Source organism: Coturnix japonica, chromosome 5 (genome assembly GCF_054131305.1).
Source record: "Coturnix japonica strain WE chromosome 5, WE-NBRP24, whole genome shotgun sequence".
Taxonomy (NCBI): domain Eukaryota; kingdom Metazoa; phylum Chordata; class Aves; order Galliformes; family Phasianidae; genus Coturnix; species Coturnix japonica.
The window spans coordinates 54,956,445-54,981,905 of record NC_140667.1 but is presented as its reverse complement, the minus strand read 5'-3'; the positions used below and the strand labels follow the sequence as shown (position 1 = coordinate 54,981,905).

The following is a 25,461-nucleotide window of genomic DNA, read 5'->3' as shown; positions in this document are numbered from 1 at the left end:
GTCTTAGGAACAGAAAGCAAACTTTAATGGTGGTGACAAGAAAAGAACACGTTCCTGGGCACCATGACGGATATAGAGACAGAAACACAGTGAGACGTTCTCATACAAAGTGAGACCGTGTGCATCAGCTACGAATGGACAAGTACGCGTTCCTTACAATGTCGTTAACATACCATAGCAGAGTGTCCTCATGGCTGCCAGCAGAGCAAGTTAATACATTTTCATTACGTTGCTGTAATTGAGGGAAAACCGTGGTTATGTGTTACAACCCGTTCAAGTATCTGGACATGGGGTGGTTGGGAATGACGCGAACATTTGGAAGGTCTTCGGTTGCAGTGCCACGCAAATTATAATTCCCTTAATGACTTAGTGATTAATTAAAAAGGGAGAAATAAGGCTTTGTAACCGAGCTGGGAAGTACGCTGGATATTGCAAATCAAAAGCACTTTGTGTGTGCGGCAGCACCGCTACGTACACAGAACAGAACACACGACACGCCCCAGCCTTCCCTGTGCTGCACGGACAGAGCCAAGCCAGGCGCTGAGCTCCACGTTGGTCCTGCACGGCAGCTGGTGGTGGGAGCACTAAGGGCTGAGCCGATGGCGGCCGCGCCGCGGTCATGCACCGACGGGACCGCACGTGGCTCACAGCCGTCACATCTTCTTCCTGTCCGGGCCCTCGGCAGGCTCCGCTCTCTGTGCGGGGAAGGCGTGGTGGTACAAATGTCTGTGGGTCGCTGCCGCGCTGTACAGCTTGTACAAAGCCTGCAAGAAACACAGGACAGGCTCAGATGGCCCTTTGGTTTGTGCCCCCACTCCTGATGGTGTACAGTTGAACAGCCGCAGAATGGTTGGGTGGAAGGGCCCTCGAAGCCCACCCGGCCTCCAGCCCTGCTTTGACATCCAGTAAGGGAAAAAGATGCGAGTTCAGGAGCTCGCCAAGCTCTCACCACTGCACAAAGACACAGCAAAGCCCGCAGCCCCAGAAGTCACAGCTTTCAGCCCCCCAGACAGCCCTGCGCTGGTCTCCATGGGACAGGAGGGGTTTGGCACCTGAGAGCTGCTCCACAGCTCACTTGTAAGTCCCCACCTCACTCAAAGGCAACAAAATGCACCAGCACTGAGCGCAGGGAAGCTGTGCAGCAGAGCTGACCCCGTAGCATCCCCAGACACAACTAATAGGAGCAAGATTCAAGCCCCCCCCCTTACAACACACACACACAAAAGCCCCCAAGCTCTCTCCCATGCTTGGCCTCCAGCAGTGCCCTTCCCCAGGCACTGGAGGTGCCACGTGCTGCCATCAGCCCCCATCCCAGCACCCAGCAGCTCTGCATGCTTCGCCTCCCAGGGGTTCCCCATCACTTGAGGCACCCATGGGAGAGTGCTGGGGGGAGAGGGGAACCCGAGAGGCACTTACCTCATTTGTGCTCCCCTGCGAGAGGCATTGGGGAAAGAAAAGGGAAAAAAGAAAGAAAGAAGCATCTCTGTGTATCACACACATCCACAGGAGCAAACCTCATGTCTCCACTCAGTGCCCCCACAGCAGGATGCCTGCAGGACCCCCCCCATGCCTCTCACTTCCTGCTGGCCCCATCCTGTTCTCACCAGGGTGCTGAACTCATTCCAGGTTCTTACACAGGGATGGGCTTTGACAGCCAGCATCCCCTAAAGGTGCTAACAGCACCACCAGGATGTCGGGACGGACCCACCTGGGATGCAGGGAACAACGGGCTGCCCCTGATTGCCCTTGTTTTAAAAGGCAGCTGACATCATTGATTGGTTCAGGGGTGAAGCTGAGCATGAAGGACAGCGTTTCTTCATTGCAACTTTTGTTAAGGTTTTAAGGGACATCTGACAGCAGGGCCTAACCAGGACCTCTGCACTTGTTCGCACAAAGCAAAGACAAAGAGAGATGGCAAGCTTGACACAGGCAGGACAGTGCCCCAACCTCAGCATCCTGCAGCCCAGGGGTGGCCAAATCCCTGCCCTGTGCCAGGAGCGAGGAGCAGGGCTTCCTCCTTAGCACACACTCAGAGCACACAAACTCCTGTGGTCCTGAGCACCTCCCCAGCAGGATCACACTGTGCTGCCCTGTGCCAGCACTGAGTGTTCACAGAGCAGCATTTTGGGATGGGTAAAACAAGCAGAAAAAAGCAGAACAAGACAGCTTGTGGGGATCAGACTTGAGCCCAGGGCTTTCACCACCTTCAGCTCACTGTGCTCTTCCACCCTTGGAGAGACACCCAGACCTGAGACTTCTCCCCTTGTAATCACCTCCACAACCCAACCTGAAAACACTCCTCCAGCCCTGCTTTCCCCATTTGAAGGCCTAAGGCACTGGAGTGCACTGTCCCATACACCTAACAACCCTACGTGCAAACTCAGCAGTCATTTGAAGAGGAGGAAAAGCCCCAGGAAACTGCTTAAGAAGCAGGGGGGGATGTGGGTTTAGTCAGTCGGTTTGTAAATGAAAAGCTCTTTATCCTACCTGGTCCCACAGCGCCGCCGCCACCTGGTCTATTACTGCGCCCAGTTCTCTGTACTCCCCAGAGTATCTGATGTACGCCCAGGTACACAGTGTGATAAGTGTCAAGCCCATGATCATGTTGCACAGACTGGCTATGATGTCCAAGCCAATGAAGCCGGTCACTCCGGCGATCACGTAGGTGATGAAGATGACGACGAAGAGCGTGGCGGGGGTGCGGGCGGCGTGGAAGATGTTCTTGCTGTCGTTGTGCTTGATGTACTGGATGTAGAGCTCATCGATCTCATTCTCCAGCTGCTGGAGGTAGCGGCGGCTGAACTCCTCCCCGCCCATCTTCTTCACCCCACGGAACAGCCTCACGGCCTCGTCCTTCAGCTCCACGTGTTTGCTCTGCAGGTCACTGGGTGCAAGGAAGGGCTTGTCCCCACCACACACCTGCATGGAAAGCACAGCCCGCTCACTCAGTGCCCTCAGCTCCTGTGTTCTGCCATGCAGACCACTGAATGGCAGCTCCACGTGCTCCTCTTTGACGCTGACCACTGTGTGTCCACACTCTGTGCCTGCTCACCAGTGTCTTGGGAACCAGCCCCTCTCATCCTCTTAGCCTAATAAATTGTTCCTAATAGCCAACCTGAGCCTCCCCTGGCTCTCATCCTACCACAAGACCCTGCCCTCCTCTTGGAACTGCTATTGCTCAGCACTTGAATTTGGAGACTCAACAGCCCACCTTCGACTAACCAGCTCCAGCAGCACTGTTCTCCTGCTACAGAGGATCCGCACTTCAGGGTTTAAGGCATAAGCACAAACACAGACCCAGGGCGGTGCACAGTAATTTGGCCACGCAGCTCCGCATCCCTTCCATGCCAAAGCACAGCAACCTCCAGTACTGTAGATCAGGATACAGGAGATGGGCCAAGGTCTGAGCTTCACCTTAAAACATCACAATCATCTCATGCCTGAGCTGAGATGGGCTGGTAGGGCAGGGCACAGGTGAAAAGCTGGTTATAATAATATATAATGACTTTATCCACTAATTAGCACCAGCCATGATACAGGTTAAAGGATTGGACAGGGTTAGGAAAGGACAGGACATTCAGATGGTCTTCAATCATCTTCCCGTGCCCTGCCATGAACTCCTGGCCAGGCATCACTCCCTGTTCCACCACAAACATGGCAATGAGTCTCACTGGGAACCTGAACGCGCTGCACCAGCACGGATGTGGCCATAAATCTTGGCCAGGTCCTTGCAGGGCGTTTTCCATCAGTAAACCAGGCAGGAGAGCCCGTGAAATAAGGTGCTGAGCACACCTACCTCTTCCATTCTCCTGCTGTAGGTGTCTTTGGCAGTGGCAACCGCTGCTAAGTTGTTGGCTTCTGCTGTGGCCTGCAAGAAGGGCAAAAGGGTGCAGAGTTCAGCTGCAGGATGGTAAGGTTAAGGATCACAGAATATCCCAGTCTGGAAGGGATCCAGAAGGAGCACTGAGTCCAGCTCCTGCAATCTCAGTGAGTGTAACGACAGCGAGGAACCCGGGGGCACAGGATGCACATGCTTTGGGCCTGGAGGCACGTGTGGTACCCGGCACACACAGAATCACCCGGCTCCCTGCTCCAGCTGCACTCTGACCAACACCAAACAAGATCCTTCTGGATTTCCCCGTTCAGCCCCCACAGGCAAAGGCCTGTGTCAGGAGAGGATTCCTCCCCTCCAAGTCAGAGCAACGGAACCTCTGGCTTCAGCTGTGGGAAACAGCAGGAAAGCAGATAAAAGGCTCCGGGTATGTAAACAGCCACAGCTGCAGCCTCCTGCTGAGCCCTGACCCAGCACAGCAGCTGATCCACGTGGGGAGCATCCCTGTGTGTGGTCACACCACAGCCAGGGGACAACACTGCTCACCTGCAGGGAAACCAGCCCAAGCAGCCCAGCCCTGCTGCCTCCGCTGCTTCCCCACAGCACAGCTCCACTGGGCTTTAACATGACTGCTGGGTGCTGCTTGCATTGTCAAACTAAGGCGCTCGAAACTCACTGAAGACTCCAAGTGCTGCACTAGTGGGACTCCTGTGACAGCTAATGGGAAACAAACAGCACTCATAGTGCAGGATGGCACACAGCCCACCTACCTGCAGCATCGACTTGGGGTGTGGCAGCTCTTCCCCCTGGTAGATCTTTATGTATGCCTGCAAAACATGAAATCACATCAGACACAGCACAGACCCCATCACAGCATCAGCAGGATGGGAAGAGCCCAAAGGGGGGGAGGTTCATGGGATGGTTTCAGCAGGGGGTGCTTTGCCAGGCAGCACACGGCTCACTGTCTGTTCTTTGGGTGCTGCAGGGCGGTCCCTCAAGGTTCACGCTCCCATCACTCACTCCAATGTTCACTCCATTGGATTTGCACCTACCTCCGTCCTTCACTGAAGGAGAAGGAGCTGGAGTCAAGTAGCCCCAAGGAGTAGGTGGTGAGAATTACTCACTGATGCCTTACATTAAAATGTCCCAGTAGCCATGACAACACGATGAGGCGTTTTCCAAAGGCAAGGGGGGAATACAGCCCTCAGCCTCCCTCCCTCCAGCCCTCCATTCTCCATGGCAAGAAACAGCCCTGCCCACTCCTTGGCTCACTGGCCAAACACACTGACACCTTCCCCTCTCGTTACAGCAACAGTGCTGCAAACCAAGCCCAATTCCTCCAGAAAAAGCCAATACCTTAAAATACTCCACAAGGCCTCGGCAGGTGATGTGGTTTCCATTGATCTCCTTAACATCCAGGCTCTCAGGACTCAGAAGCCAGGGAATTAAAATCTTCAAGTTCTTGATGAACTCGTCGTCTATCTCTGGAAATAAGCCCAGCATCATCAGTGCCGGCCCTCAGCACAGTATGCACTGCCATCACTGCGTGCACTGCCATCACTGCGTGCACTGCCATCACAGTAAGGGGGAACCCAGGCTGGGAAGCAGGCACAAGCACTGCAGCTCAGTGAGGGGAGCACTCAGCAATGACCCCAGTGAAGTTAACCCACAAACAGATTGTGAAAGAACAAGAGAATGCTGTCAAGAAGATGCTGACAATCCTAAGCCAGTTCTGTGTGCACTTGTTAAATCCTGCTCTGCACCTGAAATTAAAGGGGGACTTAACAAACCCCGGTTCAGCTTCCAGCAAAGCTTCCCCCCATTCAGCTGCCTCGCCTGCCCTGCTGCTCCTTAGCATGATTTGCAATGAGTTCCATTTTTTAACTAAGTCTGTCCTGAAGGGAAACCACTGATCAGATCAGTCAGGAGGGTTAAACGCTCCTTGGAAAGCTTTTCAAAGTGAAACGATGTTCTTTAGAGAGCACGTGTGTGACAAGGCTGCCAGCACAACCTGCTGTGCAGCACCCAGCCTGCCCTGGAGCTGCACGAGAGGAAAAGGAACGTACTGCAGAAGCTCTTCCATGGAACATATTTGTAAAGGACAGCCTGTGTTATCGATCCAACAAGGGACTTTTGCTTTGTACCTTTCAGCTTCCCATCAAAATTGGGGTTGGTGGCGACCTTCAGGCCGGGGTGAGGCAAAAGGAAGCAGGAGATTTTGGTGAAGCAGGAATGGATGTGCTTCCTGACGTTCTGCAGCTCTTCGTGCTGATTCCCTGAGACCTGCAGGAGAGCAGCGTGTGGTCAGGTTTCCTCTGCACACAGAGGCACTGGGACAGCAGTGCCAGCAGGAGCGTGGGGTGTCCCGCACCAGGAGGGCATCCCTTAGCTGTGCATGAGCACAAGGACAGAGCTCTTCCAGCAACTGGCCTATTTGTGAACACATGCCCCAGGGCATGTTATTATCAGCTGGAAAACGTGCACATGTGTGTGTATGACCCGAATGCAAAAGCATTTGGGATTTCCCACCAGGACCATTCTCATCTTCCCTCTGACCAGGCCTTTCTGCTACCAAATCACTCACGCATTTCCTGATCAATCCCCACAGAGCCCTCGCCCATTGGTTTCACTGTACAAGTGCCTGTTGCTGAAGCATTTTTCCTCGTCCCTCCAGCTGCAGGGCAGCCCTGCACTGACTGCAGCATGGACAATTCAGCTTCCTACAACACACAAGCACAGAATCACAGCTCCTCTGGGCAGTGCTGACGTGCACCATCCCTGGAGGTGCCCAGAGGCAGCTGGATGCCTGATCTGCTGCCTAATTCAGTGGCTGGGACTGATCGCAGAATGGCTTGGGTTGGAGGGACCTCAAACACCAACTGGAATCTAGCTCATGTAGCTGATGATCTTGGAGGTCGCTTCCAACCTGAGCCATTCCACGGTTCTGAGATTCTCTAAGACATTTCTGCTGTCATTTTAAGGCATGGGCAAGAGGAGGTGTGACCTTAACCACCATCAGCAGCTCAGCTGAGCAAAGCTCTGCCTCGGAGAGTCGTGGAAGCACATGGAAATCGTTCATGAAACCCAGAGGAGAAAGGACAAACCTTCAGACGCTTCTCCAGAAACCTCGCGCCGCCATCGGATCCATAGGAAAACTCATAGGGGAAACTCCAGTCACGCACCAGGAATATCAGGGACTGGGAAAGAGAAACAGAAGCAGTCAGTGCCATGCGGGACCAGCGCTGCTCAGCCACACGTTATGGGGGGGATTTGCTGGGTGATAGTTTGAGGCCCTCGCTTGAAAAACAGCAAAGCAGCACCCGTCATTTCGACTGCAAAACAAGAAAGGGATTTTTGCTAAGCAGGACAAAGGCAGCGAGCTGCGGCCACACTGAGCTCCATCCTATGGGAATTTCACAGGCTCGTTTTCCAGCCATGTTCAGCGGGCAGCTCTCCAGACAGACTTTAATGAGAAGCACATGTAGGATAACGAGGAGGAATAAGAACTGCTGGCTTTGGTCATCTTTATTGAGACATCCGACGTTTCTATTCGACGAATAAATAAATACCAGCATGGGCAACTCCGCATCTTTACAGAAATGGGTTGTGGATGAAATAACGTCTCTGGTGTCTCATCTACATCCCATGGAAGGCTGTGGGGCAAAGCCCTGGGGGCACCCCAGTGCTGGGACAGAGGAGCCAGGGCTTCTCCCCTCCATTGGAATAAGCAATAAGGGGAATGAGTTTCATCGGAATCGCCCTAAAACTCACCTGTGTTTCAAACAAAGATCTATGAGAGGGAAGGAAAATGTTCCCCTCCTTATTTTCCTAACAGAAAACAACGGGGGGGAAAAAAAAGGAAAAAGAGCAGCGGGTTGGCCATTCCTAAAGGCACTGCAACCACAGCAAACGGCTGCAGCTCTGTCAGGACATGCTGTTCTTTTGGAGACTGCAGGATGCTCAGGAGACAGGGCCACGTTGAGGACTTTCCCACAGACACATGATGTGCTCCTTGTACTGTCGGAATTGGGAGTTATTTTCCTTCCTCTCAAGCAGAATTGCAGCAGAGCTGCTGTGCTCGCCGTGCCCAGCAACCTTCAGCCCTCTGCCAAGCAAAGGCATCGGTCAGCACACAGCACTGCATTATGGCACATAGCAGAGCGGGGGGAGCAGAAGGGAAAAGCTCATTTTCCACCACCAAGTGCTGCTTCCTTTCCAGCAGCACCAGCTCAGCCATCTCCTATCACTGCACTCCCTGTTTGGCAGCGTCCTCCTGTAGGAGCTCTCTCCAAAACCCTCCTTTCCAGGCTCACATATCACCAGGCCAAAAGACATTCACTGAGTTTGACTTCTGGGCTCAGAACCTCACCCAGGGAACTCAAGCTGCAAAGAAAGCTGCCTTGGTTCCAAGCCCCCACATCTCTGGCTGAGCTGTTCGGTTGATCCCCATCACCTCACTGCATTTGTCCAGCCTGCAGGCTGCCTCCTCTGCATGCTCTGCAGGAGGCAGAGCTGTGATGGGGACAGGCAGCTGAGTGCTGCTCACATGGCCCCACTGCCATCAGCTCCTCCACCACATCCAAAGCTGTTCATACTTGCATGGAGATTGCTGCTGAAGATTGCAATGAAGCACAGAGATCCTGGGGGGAGCCCCAAGGAAACGCTTCTGAAGGGTGACGTGTCCCTGTTCCAATTAGTTCAGCATCCTCGGCCATCTATCAGTTAATGGGTTTTTAATCCATTTACATGGATTAAAGCAGACAATGCTGACAGGCTGCATTGTTGGCTCTATTTCCATCAGCACTTTATGGAGATAAGGCACACGGAAGGCAGAGCATCACAGTCACAGTCACCTTTACCAGCCGAGCTTGCAGCCTTCTAAAATGGAAGCTGGGATGTGTGACCTGACTTACTGCCCATAGACCTGCATGACTCGACATCACTTACATCATTAGGCAGAGCCACAGGCTGTCAGCCTCTCCTAATGACTTAAGCACATTTAACAGTGCCTCCTTACAGCCTCCTCCTTACTGATGGAGTATTTCACTTTCACTGTGATATTTGGCAACGTGATCCTGCTAACTTTTAAATAAAGAACAGAACAATTTATTTTATGTCTGGCTTTTTCTGTACCGTATTACAGTTTTCTCCTGGCTCTTATAACAAGCCAAATGTTTTTACTGGTAGCTTTAACACCATTTACCAACCATCTACCCATGTTATAACCAATATATGCTCAAAGCTCCCTAAAAATCTATCTGTCTACTTGTTATATTCTTTAACCATTTCATTCCCCCTTCACAGCCACCTTATAAACCCCCTCTGCCTTCCAGGATGATGGGGAGACTGATAATTCTCTCTTAATACTGAAAGGCAAAGCAAGACAGCTGTAACCCATTCCCAATTACTGTCTGCATTTCTACAACTGCTTTCTGCTTTGGGAAGCTCACAAACCCCCCATCCAGCTCTTCTATTGCAGGTGCAAGCTAGAAGACGGATTGCTATTGGGGGCACCTGGGTAAGAGCAGTGAGTATTGGGCCCTGCTCCCTGGTTCATGTAGGTGCCAATGATGTCCAAAACCTTCCAACCTGGCTGATCCCTTCCCAGCCTTCCAGCTGCACAGTGTTCAGTACAGACACTGTCAAAGCCATACAAACCACAGCTTGTTCTGCCACAGGACTGCAGGTGTAGTGAGCTGCTGAGCCTCCTTTCTCAGCAGCAGCTGCTAAAACCATCCCATGGACTCCTGCCTCCCTCCCTTCCTTCCACTTTTCTCTTTTCACTCCCATTCACCTTCCTCCTAAAGGTGCCCTAACAGCCCATCATCCTCCTGCCACACTGAGCTGCTCACAGCTCTGGTGTCCAGAGCAAGCTGCTGTTTGCCCAATGCTCTCCTCTCCCAAGTACCACCTATGCACAGGTTGGGAAACAGATGTCACTTACTTGAAGTTAAAACCCCATTTATACTCTGAGCTGATCCCTTCGTGCTGAGCTGTTCTTTGTTCTGCCAAGTGCAGGGATTCCCAGGCTCAAGGCTCTGAGAGCCGAGGCTGCAGCATTACAGACCTGTCTGGGCGTTCATTCCACAGCTCTGCCACTGAAGCTGAGAACCTCATGAGACCAACAGGGCTGAGCTGCAGGGGTGGCTCTCCCTCCTTCAGCTGAAGATGTTGCATCACCGTATGCACAGTTCTCAAGGCAGAGCATCACTTATATGGTGCCCCGCCAGGACACAGCTGATGCCACAAAGCGCTCATCACGTTACACCGAAGCCTTTTGTCCAAGGGAACAAAGCCTGGCTCAGCTGACAGCCTCCAGCTGCATCCAGACCTGCTGGGTGCGGGGATCGCTGCGGGGCTGGGGAGCTGCCAGCAGCCGACGTAGAGAGCAGAACGAAAGAGAGAGATTGGGTGTACTCAGAAAGCTCCTTGGGGTAAGGAACACAAAGCATTCCCTCCGCCTCAAGCCCAGCCCGTCTCCACGCCTCCCTGCTCATCCATCCTGCGAGCTGCAGTGACACCTCGTGGCAACGCCGTGGCTTTGGGGGATGCTGGTGGCCGGCAGCCTCTACTCACCTGGAAGGGCTTCAGGAAGGTCTCCTCCATGGCCAACCGCCCGTACTCGGTGAACAGCTGGGGAGAGATGGAAGGGAAGCGGGGCTGTCAGCTCCCTGGGGCACGTTTGGTTGGTGTTTTCCATGCACAAGGAGCTGTTTGGGGCCATCACCGTGCAAAGCCTCACAGCAAAAAGCTCAGCCCAGAGTTTTTGGCGGCCAAATCTGTGACAAATGGCCCCAATCCACTGCTTGCTGCTGCCTGCAAACCTGACGTGTGAGAGGGGACTGCTGGAGCCCTGCTGGCTTTGAACGCTCCAGGAAGGGGCGGAAATGAATGCAGAAATAAGTACTTTCCCTGCAAGCCCCCACTGTGCAGAGGCCATCAGATCCGCCTTCCAGCAACGTTTCACGGCTCTCCGGTCTCTCTGGGCTGCAGATTCTTAGCAGAGGCACCAATAATGTATTTCACAGATGCCTTAAAGTGGGTCAACGTGTTAAACAATAATGGCTTCAAATTCCAATGGCAAGATTTGGATCTGCACTGGGTAAGTTCAATGTAAATACAGTATTACTGTTTAAAAATGGTTACTGGCTGAAGCAGTGCAGAATCTCTTGATTTCTCCAGCTGGACTTTTCCTTAAGCTGCTGAAAAAAATCCTAACTAGCCTTTCAAGCAGCCAACTGAACAAAAGGGAAGACTGTAGGCAGAGGCAGGCAGGATGTGTGTGCCATAGAAACAGAACACGCCAAAGCTGCTGGTCTCCAGCACTCAGAGTTGTCACTTCCCTTCTGGATCCATCCTTACAAACCAATTCCTCTGAGTTTCTCAACCAAAAAGTTCAGGGCCAGGCTGCTCTGCTTGGAGGTGTCCCTGCCCACAGTGGGAGCTGGGGCTGGATGGGCTTTAAGTTCCTTCCATTCTGTGATTCTATGATTCTAGGAGCAAATAACAGACCCCTGCCACCCCCAAAGTCCTACAGGGCATGGCTGTGCTCCTGCTGAGTGTCCCACTGACTGTCCTGCCCCAGGCAGGCATGCTATGAAGCAAGACACATTTCAACACAAGTGACCGTTCCTCCATGCCCATGAACCAAAATGAGAGCAGGAAAACTCAAGACCCTTTTATAGCTCCAAAGGCAAATGTGCTGTCCAGAGCAAAGCATCTTGCAAGTGCAGAGCATAATCCAGGGACCCCAGTGACAAAGAGCAGCAGAGATGAGGGATCTTACCTGCAGGTGCTGCAGATCATCCTCCTGCACGTTCTGAGACAGGTTATAAACCTATAAGTAAACACAGAAACTTCAGAGCGAGGTTTCTCCAGCAGAACAGAGACAAAGGCACACAAACTCCACCAGACCAACATCCTTTCCTCTCTGCCAGCTGGGAGTAAAGGAGTGCATCTGCTGCTGGCTTTGCTCTGAGGGTGAGATGAGGAGATGAGACTCTTCTTCTCACAACTGAACCCTGCACTCAGTGCAGCCAACACACTGGCCTTTGTCTCTCCCCCAGCTGCATTAGGCTGGTGCCAAGCTGCCGGTTCTCAGCCACCACCTTATAGCAACTGTTTGCAGGAGACATCTCCCTTCTTACCTGTATTGAGCTGATCATTGTGCTCAGGGCAAACACTGTGGCTGAGTCCCGCAGGGTGGACTGACTGTCGAAGGTCCCCTGTGTGTCCATCAGCAGCACCGCAACCTGAGAGGCAGAAAGCTCCAGGTCAGCGTGGATGCACCCATTCAATATATGCACCCAAGCAAAATCACTCTCAAATGCCAACAGGACAAGTGGCTGAATGTCAGCTGTGTGTGGAGAATGGCAGTGCTCCCTCCTCAGAGTTGGTGGAAGATAAAGGAAAAGAGCATCTCCACTCACTCTTGACAGCAAGGAATGAATGCTGCATAGCACAGAGGAGGGAAATGCTTTGTTCTTCTGACACTTGCTGTCAGTGCGGATGGGTCTTTTCCTGAGCCTGCTCAAGCTTCACGTCACGGAAGCCAAATACAGCAGCATATCTCAGCTTCACGGAGGAGCTGACAGATACAAATATTGCTGCCTAACAGCTGAATTGGCAGGATTTCCCAGTTCTCACTGTATGTGACTTCCCTGAACAAAGATGTTCCGTGTCACAGCTACTGCTCTGGGAAAGGGGAATAGTTTGCAAGGGCCTCAAATTCCAGATCCCTGGGAACAGCAGAGAAATGATCGGGGATACGTATCAAAAACCATTGCACAACCATTTCAGCCACCTCCAACAAGGCAGAAGCTGGAGCAGCAAGACAAGCTGATGAGTAACACGTAGATAGAGAGCTACAAAGCACAGAAGCAAATACCTTTTTACCATCAGGCTTGTCCACCAGGAAAACCTCACTCCATATCTGGATACCGGTTGTCTCCCGCTCAGATCCTCCCCTCCAGGAGAAACCAGTCAGAGGCTCGTTGTAATCTCCGACCCAGTCCACTGCTTCCTGCAGGTGGGAACAGAAGAAATGCTGAGTTTCCCATTTCACTGTGGTTTTGCACCTCTCTTCTGTGCTGCCTCTACCCCAGCACTGCAGACAAGCAGCCCCCACAAGAGAGGTTTCCTACAGCATAGCACATGTGAACATTTCTGCTCCACAGTCAAAGAAGGTTGCGTCCCACCGAGACCCACTGCTGCACGAGGCTGTGGAAACATGTCTATTTTAGTTTGCGAGGCTTCATGCTAAACAGAGGCTGGAGCATCTCTACCAAACCAGAGTCCTTCCCTGATCAGCCTCGGGCACACAGGAGCACTGAGCAGCAGTGGGAAGAGCCAGGTGCTGCTGCAGCCGTACCTTGTTGTACATGTACCGCAGCATGAAGTCCATCAGGAAGGACTTTCCTTTTCTAAAAGCTCCAGCAACTGACACAGCCACCACCTCTTTGTCTCTGACAGCCTCTGAGAGGAGGATGCGGTTGAGTGCGGCTTCGTCCAGCTCAAAAGAATGGTCATCCTTGACAATGAGGACTTGCACCGGTCCTGCCTTCCTCACGGACTCCTCCTCCTCTGAGCTCCACTCGTAAGCCTTGTCTGCAAAACTACCTGTGGAAACAAATGACATGAGAACTGTTTGGTTCCTTCTGAGAGCACAGGATGAAGGAAAGCAGGACTGGGCAGGGCTGTAACAGGTCAGCCGGCCAAAATATCCATCCCAAAACAGCATGACTTAGAGCAGATAGATGTCTTTGCAGCTCCTCGGACATCTTGACAAGGCTGCCAGCTGCTCTGGGGCAATGTCAGCATGGCTGCCCGGCCCTGCTGGAACCCTCCTGGACAAAATGCTCCTGCAAGAGTTGACATGGAGAACAGATTATTCACTTCCCATCAGAAACACCTTCCTACATGCACTAAGGTTGTCCTGACATCTCCATTAGCCTCAGCTGAGGCCACAACATCTCCCTTAGCAGCTTATACGGTGCTGTGTTCTCGACTGAGGCTGAGAATCATGTTGATAACACACAAAAGGAAGGTGTAGGTTAGGTACCAGATTCATTACTCAGAGGACAGTGGGGCCCTGGCACTGCCCAGAGCTGTGATGCCCCATCCCTGCAGGTGCCCAAGGTCGTGGATGGGCTGTGGGCAGCCTGAGCTGGGGGGCACCCAGCCCATGGCAGGGGTGGGGCTGGGGAGGCTTTCAGGTTCCTTCCAACACAACCATGCTGTAATTCTGTGATGTCACTGCAGTTTCTGTGGCAACAGCACAGCCCAGAGTCCTGCCCAAGCTGCAGTCTGCACTGAGGCTCCGAGTGTTAGTTCTGCCATCCTCCCACTCGCAGCTTGCTGAGAGCCTGCAGACAGGACACACAGACACTCAGACACACAGCACCCATTCACTGCCATGGTGACAGCAGGAACCACAGCCCCGGGGCTGGGCAGGCCAGCTCCTGCCAGTGTCCTTTCATTGTGTCCCAGCTGCCCAGCACAGGAGAGGAACAGCAAAGGTGATGCCCCACACCGATCAGCTCAGCTGAGACCCTCTGAAACCTGCTCAGCAGCAGGGAAGGAGCATGCAGTGCGAAGTCCCCCATGTTCCCCCTGCTATCAGCCTGTCCCAGCTGTTGCAAAGCACAGGGACGATGCACAGACATGCAAACTATAAATACCATAAGGAATGGGGTTTGCCCATTCTGGGCCTCTTATAAAGATGCCTCCAGCAGAAACTTCTTGTTTTAAATAACAACGGCGCTTTTGTAGGAGTTTCTGATTTCCTGTGATCCCACTATGAAATATCAGGACCATTAAGGCTTGTTGCTAGGGGATTTCTGGTGGTTGTGGGCCATATACTGCAAGCTTTCTCTGCTCACAGTTGAGAGACAAAGATCTTTTCTTCCCAAAGCTTGGAGCTGCCTTAGCAAAACAAAAGTCCCAAACATGCTGGAAAGCAACGTTTTGCAGCAGCTCTGAACGCCCTTCCAGCATCAGCCCCTGGGCCACATCACTGCCCTGCGGCCTGCAACGAAAACCAGCTAATGCTGAGCTAAGCGAGCCCCTTTTTTTTCCCTTCTGCAGCTGCACAGAAAGGACAGCAGAGATCCTTATAGGCTGTGACTCATGGTGGAGGCAGGAAAATATTTGTAAGTGGAATTAAATCTAAACATTGCTGGCTGTATCCGTAACAAGGCCACCCGGTGTGCAGGTGACGGAGCTGTGCCACCCCTGGGCCCCCTCCACAGAGCATACAAACACTATGGGACAGTCAGCCCATAGTAGGGCACTGCACAAAGGATATCCCAGCTCAGCCCCAGCCTCGCTGTGGATCCAGCCACCCCAACTCATGTTTAAGGACCATCCTGCCCTGCCAGCACGAGGGATGCTTGGTACCCAGCTCCCTGATGCTGGTGCCTGGAAGAGGTCTCCAGGTCTTCCTGTTGCTCTCATCCGACTGCCAGAAGACCAGAGATCTTCCCACCTCAGTGAGAAATTCCACTAACGAATTCCTCCCATCCCCACCAGTCTCATGTGAGAATTAGACCCATTTGACAGTATCAGGAGCAGCCGAGAACTGCAGCAGCTCCTCAAAGGTAGCCCAACCTGCAGCAGAACGGGGTGCAAAAGGGATCCAGTGGGCAGTTATCCCTGCTCCATCACCAGCAGCACCCAGCACAAGCAGGAGCTCACGCTGTTCCTTCACTGGCAACGCTTTGCTTTCATGTTACCGAGTGCTGATGGACCTGGGGAGGTTCTCTGCACACAGCCAGCAGTCTGTGTGGCCATGTTGTGCTGGAGGACATCCTTCGTCCATCAGTGTGCAGCCAGGCTGTCTGCTCATCACACTGAGCACAGTGAGCGGGATGTGCTGCTTTCCCAGTTCCTTGGGGATATCAGGAAGAAAGGCATTATGGTGAGCACGTCCCTGAGCTAATTTCAGCCCCATTATCTCCTCTGCTTTCACGTAGCTGCCTGCAAACAAAACTCCATCCTTCCTATTTATTTCCACGTGATGAAACTCCCTTGTTCTGGTTATTGGATTATCTGCCGGAGATGTTTTTATAAGCTGGCTGCGCATTAGTGGAAATCAATTGTTTTAATTGCTCTTTCTGGCATAAATTAGCTATCTGCTTTGAAGGAAGGTGTACCTGGCAATGGCAAAACATCGTCTGGACAAAAGGGGAGGGAAGGAGGCCTGGGCTCTCCCAGACACACTATTGCTTTCACTCATCTTCGGACTCGCCTCCTCCTCTCTCGGTGCCGTGCCATTACGTCAGTCCTCAAGCTGCTCATTCAGGCACTGTCAGGATACAGCTCCTTTTGCCCATTTCATAACAGCTCATTTCCACCACTCCGAAGCAGGGTGGAATCCACGCCTCTTTTCCGTATGGAGGTTTAAAGTGGAAAGATGAAGGAGATGGGGATTCACATTTGTTCCTATTGTGCTGTCAGACAGCAGTAAGGAAGTGGCCATGCTCCTGCAGGCAGCCCCAGCACAGCCTGAGAGTCCATGGGGAGAAATGAGCTTTCTTCAATCACGAATTAAATCAAGTTTAGTAAACAAGGACAGCATATTCCATGTGTAAGGGCAGACAGCTGATGGCTGGTATAACTGAGCCCAAACAGAAGAATACATTGGATAACTTCCATCACTGATCACACAGCATACTTTGGTGAGTACTTCATGTTCTTCCTTAGTTCCAGACCAACAAGTCACACGCTGAGACCTGAGGCCGACTAATAAAGTCAGCTTTTTCCTTCAGTGACTTTGCACAACGAATACATTTCATTCTGCAGACTAACCCACGGCCCAGGGCACGGCCTGTGCAAACAAGGGCTGCAGAGCACACCCTGAGATGGACCATTTCCAGCCTCACCTGGCAAAGCACTGCAGGAGGAGTGGGGCTGCAGCCTGGGCCACTGCCACAGCACACTGATCTACCACGGAGCTGCTGCTCCAAACGCCTTCACTGCATGGAACAACAGAAATGTCCAAGGAGAGAAAACAGGAGTGTAATGGTTTCACTTCTTTAACCTTAATTTTTGAGTGGTCCCATCTGGAGCCATGAGTTGGGCTCAATGATCCTTATGGGTCCCTTCCAGCTCGGGATATTCTGTGATCCTATGATTATTAACTGGTTCTTTCTCTGGAATGAACCATGTCTGTATTGATGGGATTTGGTTGCTTATCAGCAGCCCTCCGGGGATTAATTCGGTCAGCAGCGATAGCTCTGTGGATCCTTTCGAAAGCTGTTTTTGCCCCAGCTGTTTGCATTACAAACGTATCACAGTGCTGCTACCCGTACCATGAGCCAAACACAAAGCAGATCATGCTCAGCCTGGATCCCTCGGTGCATTCTCCAGAGGGTTCTGGCTGCCAGAAAGCTTATCTGCCCTGTGCAAACAGCCTGGGCAGAGAAAGCCATCTATCTCCAGGCCATGGCATCGCTGGCACTTACCCCTTCAAGCTCCCATGCCACGAGTTCTGCTGGTTCTGCTCATGCTGAGCTAACTGCACCACGCAACCACCAGCTGAGGGTCAGAGGAGGCTGGAAAAGACAGCAGCCATTCTGAGTGGGGACCATAGATCCCCTCCTCTGCGAGAGAGGCTGGCACACAGCTCAGCATCTTAGCATGCTGATGAAGGAACACAAGAAATAAAGCACTGACAGCATACGCTGGAGAGCTAAGGTGGAGGGAGCGTTGCAGAGCAACAACCTGTATCAGTCCTGCACAGAGGCTCAGCTGGAGAGCTCTCCTTCCTAAGTGCAGAGGGGCACAGCTGCATCCCAAAGCACTGAAGGCAGCTGTGAGTTAGCAAATTCCCCAGGTGTGGAGCTGCCAGGTGTCTGTCTAGACAATGCTGCTCCAGGGAGACTGCATCTTCGGGAGGGCAAAGCAGGGCTGCCGGGCTGGGCAGAGCCCTCTTCCATCCATCCACCAGCATTAAGCAAAGAACTGACCCTGCATCTTCTTCCTACCGGCCCTAAGGTGCCCTAAGCATCAGGGCAGCATGGCCAGCTCAGCTCCTTCCAGTGTCAGACAGACCAGGGAGATGAGTGACGTCTCTGATAACACTCCCAGCTGGAAGGCTGCTAGTAGAAACAAGAGTTAGCAGCATTCCCCAGGGGTCAGAACTGGGTCCGGTCTCTTTTGACATCTTAACCTGGATGAAGGGATGGAGTGCACCTTCAGCACAATTTCTTTGTGAAGAAGGCAGATCACAGAGATTCCCTTCTAGAAGTTTTCCAGGAAGCGTGAGGCCACGTTAGACAGTTCTGTGGTTATGGCCACGCCAAACTGGCCAATTCAAAGCTCAAGTGGGCGATGCTCAGAGGGAACTTGAATCCCATTCCCTGGTGGCAAACAAGAACGCTTCTCCAGGACCCAGCGAGCTGGAGTGTCCCCAGTCTGAGGGGGCTTTGGAGGTGATCCACTGGCACACTGTGCCTTGTAGACCATGTCAATGTGCCCCTGCCTCACAACACAGCTGGAGGTGGCTGCAGTCAGTGGTGCAGGGGGGTTAACACAATTCCTGATGCCTATGAATACAGAATCATAGAATCATTAAGGAAAAGAACTCTAGGACCATCATGGCTAACCATCACCCAACACCGCCATGCCCACTAACCATGTTCCTACGTACCACATCTACGTCTTTCTTGAACATGTGTTCGAGGCTCAGGACATCTTTGTTCCTCCCCACAAGGGGCAAGGTTGGACTTGCTCTGCTGATCTCTGAATGACTCACACCCTGCTGTTCAAATTCTACCTCTCCAAACCCTGGGCACACAAAGACCAAGTGCTGTTTAGGGATTTGGGTCTCTATTGCACTGTTGGCTCAGCTCGCTCACAAGCCCCAACACCTCATCTTCCCTTCTCATTTACAGGCTAGCAATTCTGTTGTGAAACTTCTCATCCTCAGCTGCATTTGTATAAAGGCCCACGGGCCTGCAAAGCCTCAGCTTTCATTATTCAGGAGGTTCCTGGCATCCAGAGTCACAAACAGAACAACAAACAAAGGTTGTTAGCAATATTACTTAAATATACGTACATATAAAATGTATATACAAAATCAGCCATCTTTTTGTCTGTCGAGCCCATTTCTGTGCATGCAGAAAGAGTGACAGTAAAAATCTCAGTCTGCTCTGCTCTGGATCATTCCTTTCTAACAGCCCTCATTAAGCTCAAGTCCAGTTTGAACAGCCTGACCATGAACCTCTGTAATCCTCTTTATGGTTTTGAAACTGAACTCTTGACGAGCCGATCATTTGGATTACAACACGTGCCATGACTTTGCCACAACAGAAGGAACCAACTGCTGCAGGTGATTTCAGAATGGAACAAGAGATTTCAGACAGGAACATCACTGCCACGCACTGCAGACCTTCATAGCACTGCACCCACTGTATACACTTGTAACCCCAACAATGGGGTTGGAAATAGATGATCTCTAAATGGAATCCCACCCGAGCCATTCTACGATTCCTTCCCATGGTTCTATGATCTCTCCATACCCAGCTCTCCCTGCCATCCACCCCACAACTAGCAGCAGCTGTAAGCTCTCTGCACCACTTAGCACGTTTGTAAGAGAGCCTCCAATGATGCACAGCCTTACGCTGACCTCCTGCCCCAGGCTAAGCCCTGTGCTAGATGCACAACGTGCCCCTGCATGACCAGGCAGGGAGGTATGAATGCCGCACTAACACAGCCCTGACAGCTGGCTGGAGGCAACTCCTTCTGGGTGCCGTGCAATTGCTCACCTTAATTCACTCCGGGATCATTAATAAAGCAAATTGTTTTGATGAAACAAAGGTGGAGGATTGCATTGGGAAGCTCTCAGTCCTGCCTAACAACCAGGAACTAGGACAAAGTTCCAAAATAGCGTCGTATTTTTACTGACTGAACTGACTGCGGGGTGGCTGGAGATTTAGACTCCTTTGGAGAATCCTGGAATCACAGCATGGCCTGGGTTGCAAAGGCCCACAGTGCTCATCCAGCTCCAACCCCCTGCTGTGTGCAGGGTCACCAACCAGCAGCCCAGGCTGCCCAGAGCCACATCCAGCCTGGCCTTGAATGCCTGCAGGGATGGGGCATCCACAGCCTCCTTGGGCAACCTGTTCCAGTGCGTCACCACCCTCTGGGGGAAAAACTTCCTCCTCAGATCCAACCTGAACCTCCCCTGTCTCAGTTTCAAACCATTCCCCCTTGTCCTGTCACTGACCACCCTCACAGTTGTTCCCCCTCCTGTTTATACGCTCCCTTCAAGTACTGGAAGGCCACTATGATGTCTCCTTGCAGTCTTCTCTTCTCCAAGCTAAACAAGCCCAGAATATCATTGTGTCATTTGACTTTTGTTAATTTTAGGTTCCAGATTCTTGAAGAACTGACCCAGAAGCAAACCAGCGACAGCCCACGTCTCCCTCCAGCACAGCTTAGCAGCATGCTCACACCAGGCACGTGCCTAATTGCATTGCTAGACCCAGCCTATACCTCCTGGGATGGCTTTTTTCCTCCATTTAAGTCTGTTTTGACATCATGTGCTTTTTTTCTCACACCATCAAGATGCAAAGCGAAAGTACAAGCGTCAGTACGTGCGTGCAATGCTCAACCCGCAGCAGAACGGCACCGACGCTCGTGTGAGACGGAGCTGAGAACGTCACCGTGTCGGCTGTGAGCTGTCAGCCCCATTCACCCGAGGGCTGAGCTCCATCCTGCACTGTCACGGTCACACACAGCCCTCACCAGGCGCTCACTGCTTATTTCCTCCTGCAAAAAGAACACTGCCTGCTTCAATCACAGCCTCCGTTATCTGCGTGCTTCTGCAAACGTATCCCCGTGCCCTTCATCATTACCATGGGAAATACTCCACTCATCTATCCAAATTAGAACCTCATTTGTGTATCTAAACATCAGAGCTCCGCTCACCTGCAGACGGGTTTGCCGTGAGCTCTGATGCCTTACTACAGGGATGGGAACACGAGCAATGACACATCACGCTTCCTGCAGCCTCTCGTAGTAGCAATAAGGCGTCTGAGCTGAATTCCCCCTGGGTGAGGAAGGCGGTAAGCAGGGCAGGGGGAGGCCAGGCTGTGTGCAGGGGACACAGCCCACCTGGGGGACCCCGGGGCTGCAGGGGGACACAGGTTTCACCTCCTGCCCGCAGGAAGGCGGCTGGGAGCCGGGAAGGCCTGCAGGAAGGAGGATGGAGACTTCCTCCTCCTCCTCCTCCTCCTCCTCCTCCTCCTCGCTGGCAATGCTAAAAGCTCCCGGGGCTCGGGCAGAGCGGGGTGCAAACGGCCCCTGTCGGCAGCGCTGCGGCACAACGACGGCTCCTCAGGAACCGGCACAGCGCTGGGCACGGGGCGGGTCCGTGCGGGGCTGCGGGGGCTGTGAGGGGCCGGACCCGGCGGGTCTGGGGGTGCTGGAAGGCGGAGAGACACGCAGGCCGGGCCCCGGCTGAGGGCGGCGGCTGCTCGGGACGGCTCTGCAGCACGGAGCGCCCCGACAGCATGAGATGCACGGCCGCAGGCTGACACTGACACACACACACACACACACACACAGCGCAGAGGCAGCGGGGCCGCAGAGGCCCCGACCACCGCCCCGCTCGGTCCGCACCCCTCGTCCCGCCGTCCCCCCTCCCGCCCCGGTCCCGCCGGGCAGCACCGCCCGCCCCGCCCCGCCCCGGCGGCCGAACGAGGCCCGGGAGGAGCCGGTCGCGCCCCCCGCCCCGCAGCATTGTTCGGCACAGCGCTGGGCCGCGGCCGTGCCCCGTTCTCCTCCTCCTCCTCCTCGTCCCCCTCCCGTTCTCGTTGCCCCCCGCTCCGCCCGCCGCTCACCCCAGCTGCTCCTCTCCCTGCGGTTCCGGGCCATGGCGCGGGGCGGCTCCGGGCGGTTCCGTGCGGGCTCCGAGCCGCGCTGCGTCTGGCGCGGCTGCCGCGGTGGAGCGGGGCGGGCGGGGGCGCCGGCAGCATCCCCGCCCGCTACGGCGTAGCGCGGCCCGGCCCGGCCCCGCGGGGAGCGATGCCGGCGGGGGACGGCTCGTGCCGCACGGCTGGACGATCGGCGTGAGGGAGGAACGGTGCGGAGCGAGGAGCAAACGATGGTCGGCTCGGAACGGATCGCGCTACCCCAGCCCTGCCGTGCGATGGGGGACCCCCAAACTCAAGCTGCCCGCAGCCCATCTCCAACCAACAGAGCCACATCCAGCCCAGCCTTGAATGCCTGCAGGGATGGGGCACCCACAGCTCCGGGCAGTGCCGGGACATCGCCACCCTCTGCGTGAAGAGTTTCCCCTCGCATCTATCCCAGCTCTCCCCTCCTTTAGTTTAAAACCATCTCCCCTTGTCCTATCACCCAACAGACCTGCCCCCGCTCTGCCCTCTCATATTTGGGATTGATTGATTGATTGCTCTTTGAAATGGTGACTCAGCACAAATGCAAGGAAACACCCAGGTGCAAAATTTGGGCAGTGAGCAGCACAGCCCATGGTGTATGGCTGGGGGTGAGGCTGGATGATGGATCCAGGGGCCACAGTTACGTGCTGCCATTAGGGAAGGAGCGCAGTGCAGCTCTTAAGGCCTGCAGGGATCAAGGGGGGCTGCACAGATGGAAGCTAAGAAGGATGGGAAGAGGAACTAAGTCCTCAACTGTACATGTGGAGATTGCCCAAGGAGGCTGTGGATGCCCCATCCCTGCAGGCATTCAAGGCCAGGCTGGATGTGGCTCTGGGCAGCCTGGGCTGCTGGTTGGTGACCCTGCACACAGCAGGGGGTTGGAGCTGGATGAGCACTGTGGGCCTTTGCAACACAGGCCATTCTATGGCTCTATGATTTTGGGGGAGTTTGGGTTGAAACTGGGTGATCCTTGAGGTCCCTTCCAACCCAACCATTCTGTGACTCTAAGATTTTATATCCATATAAAATGAAGTCATGCACACCTGTTGATCCTTCAAAGCAGCCCAAGAAGCAGACTGCATTGCGAGAGGGGATTTCTTATGCTGGAGACGTGCAGAGTTCAAATAGGTTGAAAGAGGAGATTAAAAGAAAAGCAGCTGGGAAATGGAGAGGGGAAAAAAAATACAGGAGGATGGGAAGGAGATCTCTTAATTTGAAAGTCTAATTAAGCCAAGATGGGCTCCAGTCCTGCTTTCCTCATTCCTTTTGAGAACTGCAGCTTAGGTCAATTACAGGCATTTTTTCACTTCCACTTTCCACTGTGGCTCCTTTCCTCAGAGGGCAGTGAGGCCCCAGCACTGCCCACAGCTGGGGGTGCCCCATCCCTGGAGGTGCCCAAGGCCGTGGATGGACCCTGGGTAGCTGAGCTGGGGGGCACACAGCCCAGGGCAGGGGTGGGGCTGGGGGAGCTGTGAGGTCCCTTCCGACCCAACCCAACCCAACCCAACCCAACCCAAGTCATTCTCTGTTTCTTCCTGCCTTCATTTTTCCACCCATGGGCAGCCCTCCCTCGGAACCATCCTTAAGTTCTTGCTGCCTGAGTGGCCAGATCACAAAGAGTCGATTTCAGGGCTGAGCAGACACACAGTGGAAGGATTCTTGAGGAAAAACAATGCCAAATGGGGGAAAGGCAAAAAGAGAAAGCGCTGTGCAGAAAATGAGCATGGCCGTGGGGTCAGCGAGCTGCAGTGCCGGGGGACTGCGGTGCTGGCCACAGAATGAGTAGAAAACCTGGATTTAAACCCAATAAAGCACATTGCTCACGGGGGCAGTTTCATAATTCACCTTGCCTCGCCTGGCCCACTTACCAGAGCTGCATTTTCCATTGCTTTTCCCATCCCCAGCCCTTTGTGAGCAGAAGCATTGTGCAATACTTATGTAAGGGCCGGGTGGGTGCTGCACAATCTCAGCTCTGCTTCAGGTGCCACTGCATAGTGGGAGCTGCTCAGAGGGTCCCCATTATCCCATCCCATCCAGGGCTGTTCCCACACTGCTCTATGAGGTTCCAGAACCCATTGGCTGCTTCCTCACAGTTGTTTGTATCACTTCTGCCTGCTCACTCTTTGCTTTTTCACCGCTTCTGCTTCGTTCCATGAGAGAGCACACAGGATTCAGCCCTTAGCTGTGCTTCTGCTGAGCACTTACACTGCTCTGCAGCAGCGATTTGTCATCACTTTTCATTGCTGCGTCCTTATTCTCAGGTTAAGAGGCCAAGATTCCTGGGAAACAGCAAAAAGGGATAGAACAAAATCGGTGTTTCGGCCCTTCTTGAAAGCTGCAACCTGTCTCAGTTTTCCCTTTTTCTTTCCCCTTTACTGAAGTATTTTTAAGCAAAGCAGATCGCTGTTGCTTAGGAAATCCTCCTGTTCCTGCGGTTCCTATTTCTCACCCCAAACTGTGTTACAGTCCACCCACATATACACAGGGACTGCAACCAGAGGAATTCTCTTTGCTTCTCCCGTTAGCACTGCTGCACACCAGAGCTGTGACAGAGCCATTTCACTCATAGAGGAGATGGAATTTCAGCAGTTAATTAATTAGCTTGTTTAATCACTCTGTGGGGAGGGCCTTCCTCTGGAAGGTGCTCTGTAAGCTGAAGGAACTAGTTAAGAAGACAAGCAGTGATTGAGATAAAGGGAAATATCGGCCAAAATCTTCAACCTCAGAGTGCACGTGGGGACAGCTGGGTTTGCTGCTCAGGAACAACAAGCAATTGCACAAGGCCTGCAATAAACAGATGCAATTCTTCTAATCTGATTTAGACCACCAGGCCAGTTTCCAGTCGGTCCCTCACCCCAAACAACACCCTCAGGACTCCTGCAAGGTTTTGCTGAACTGGAACAAAATATCCCACTGTGAGCCATGGATTCAGACCATACCGGTTTTGCAGGACGAACCACAGCCTCCCCAGATTTCTCTTCCTTCCTCACATCTCTCTATAAAGGTCAGTTAGAGCTCTTCCGAGCCCAGCTTCCCATTTATCTCCGGTATTGTTTTGAATTCTTTCTCTCCTATGCTGATGGATGGATGGAGCCTATATTCAAAACATCCTTCCCCGCTGCTCTGTTTTCTGCAACGTGGCTGCACTGAGGCCAAGCCAAAGCCTGCGTGTGCCAAGTTTGTTTCTAGGATTTCCCCCAAAGATACACCTCTTCCCAAGGACAGGGTTCCAGCTCCTCTCGTGCCTTGGCAGAAACACCCCTGCAGCCTACCTGCCTGCATGACTCAGCAAGATCCTTGCAATGTGCTCCAGCCAGGTTTCGTGCACCTGGAAGCAGGGCAGCAGATGGGTTTCCAGGCAGCTCTCTGAAGTCCCCTCGTTAATGTGGCTTTGAATTGAGTCGCCATGTTTCTCTGCATCTTCACGCTGAGCACTTGGTGCCGGTGAAGCTGCCAGCTCACCTCTGCCCTGGCTTCCTTCCTGCCGAATGCAAACAGCACGCTCAGCTGCAGAGCGACCGGGGACACAGTGACGTAAAGAAGGTGATGCAGGAGTAAAGCATGGCCACCTGCACTCCTCTGCCTTCCCTGGAAAACAAATCCTTGCCCACGGAGCTGGCTTCAAGCTGGCAGAGGGTCTTGTTTGACTTCTGTGCCTCTTTTTGTTCTTCTGACCCTAGAAGACTTTTCTCCTTTCAGAGCATCTCAGCAACAACCTTTCCTTTC

At 53.2% G+C, this 25,461-nt stretch overlaps 1 protein-coding gene across 5 annotated transcripts; it reads right to left on the bottom strand.

Annotated features, from left to right (window-relative positions):
* Positions 1-3: 3 nt before the first annotated feature.
* ATL1 (atlastin GTPase 1) lies at positions 4-25,432 on the bottom strand. Of its 5 annotated transcripts, none has more exons than XM_015865932.3 (14): positions 25,008-25,291; positions 13,203-13,450; positions 12,720-12,854; positions 11,980-12,084; positions 11,619-11,669; positions 10,409-10,465; positions 6,937-7,029; positions 5,977-6,115; positions 5,189-5,316; positions 4,603-4,659; positions 3,797-3,868; positions 2,488-2,919; positions 1,417-1,431; positions 4-764 (listed from the first exon to the last, which is right to left on the bottom strand). In XM_015865932.3, the coding sequence occupies exons 1-14, from the start codon at positions 25,015-25,017 to the stop codon at positions 654-656; spliced, it is 1,653 nt and encodes a 550-aa protein (XP_015721418.1). In that variant the 5' UTR covers positions 25,018-25,291; the 3' UTR covers positions 4-653. The 5 variants fall into 5 exon arrangements, with proteins under 5 accessions (XP_015721418.1, XP_085405853.1, XP_015721416.1 ...); XM_085549727.1 differs by lacking the exon at positions 25,008-25,291 and adding an exon at positions 21,672-21,848; XM_015865930.3 differs by lacking the exon at positions 25,008-25,291 and adding an exon at positions 21,679-21,765.
* Positions 25,433-25,461: the final 29 nt, after the last annotated feature.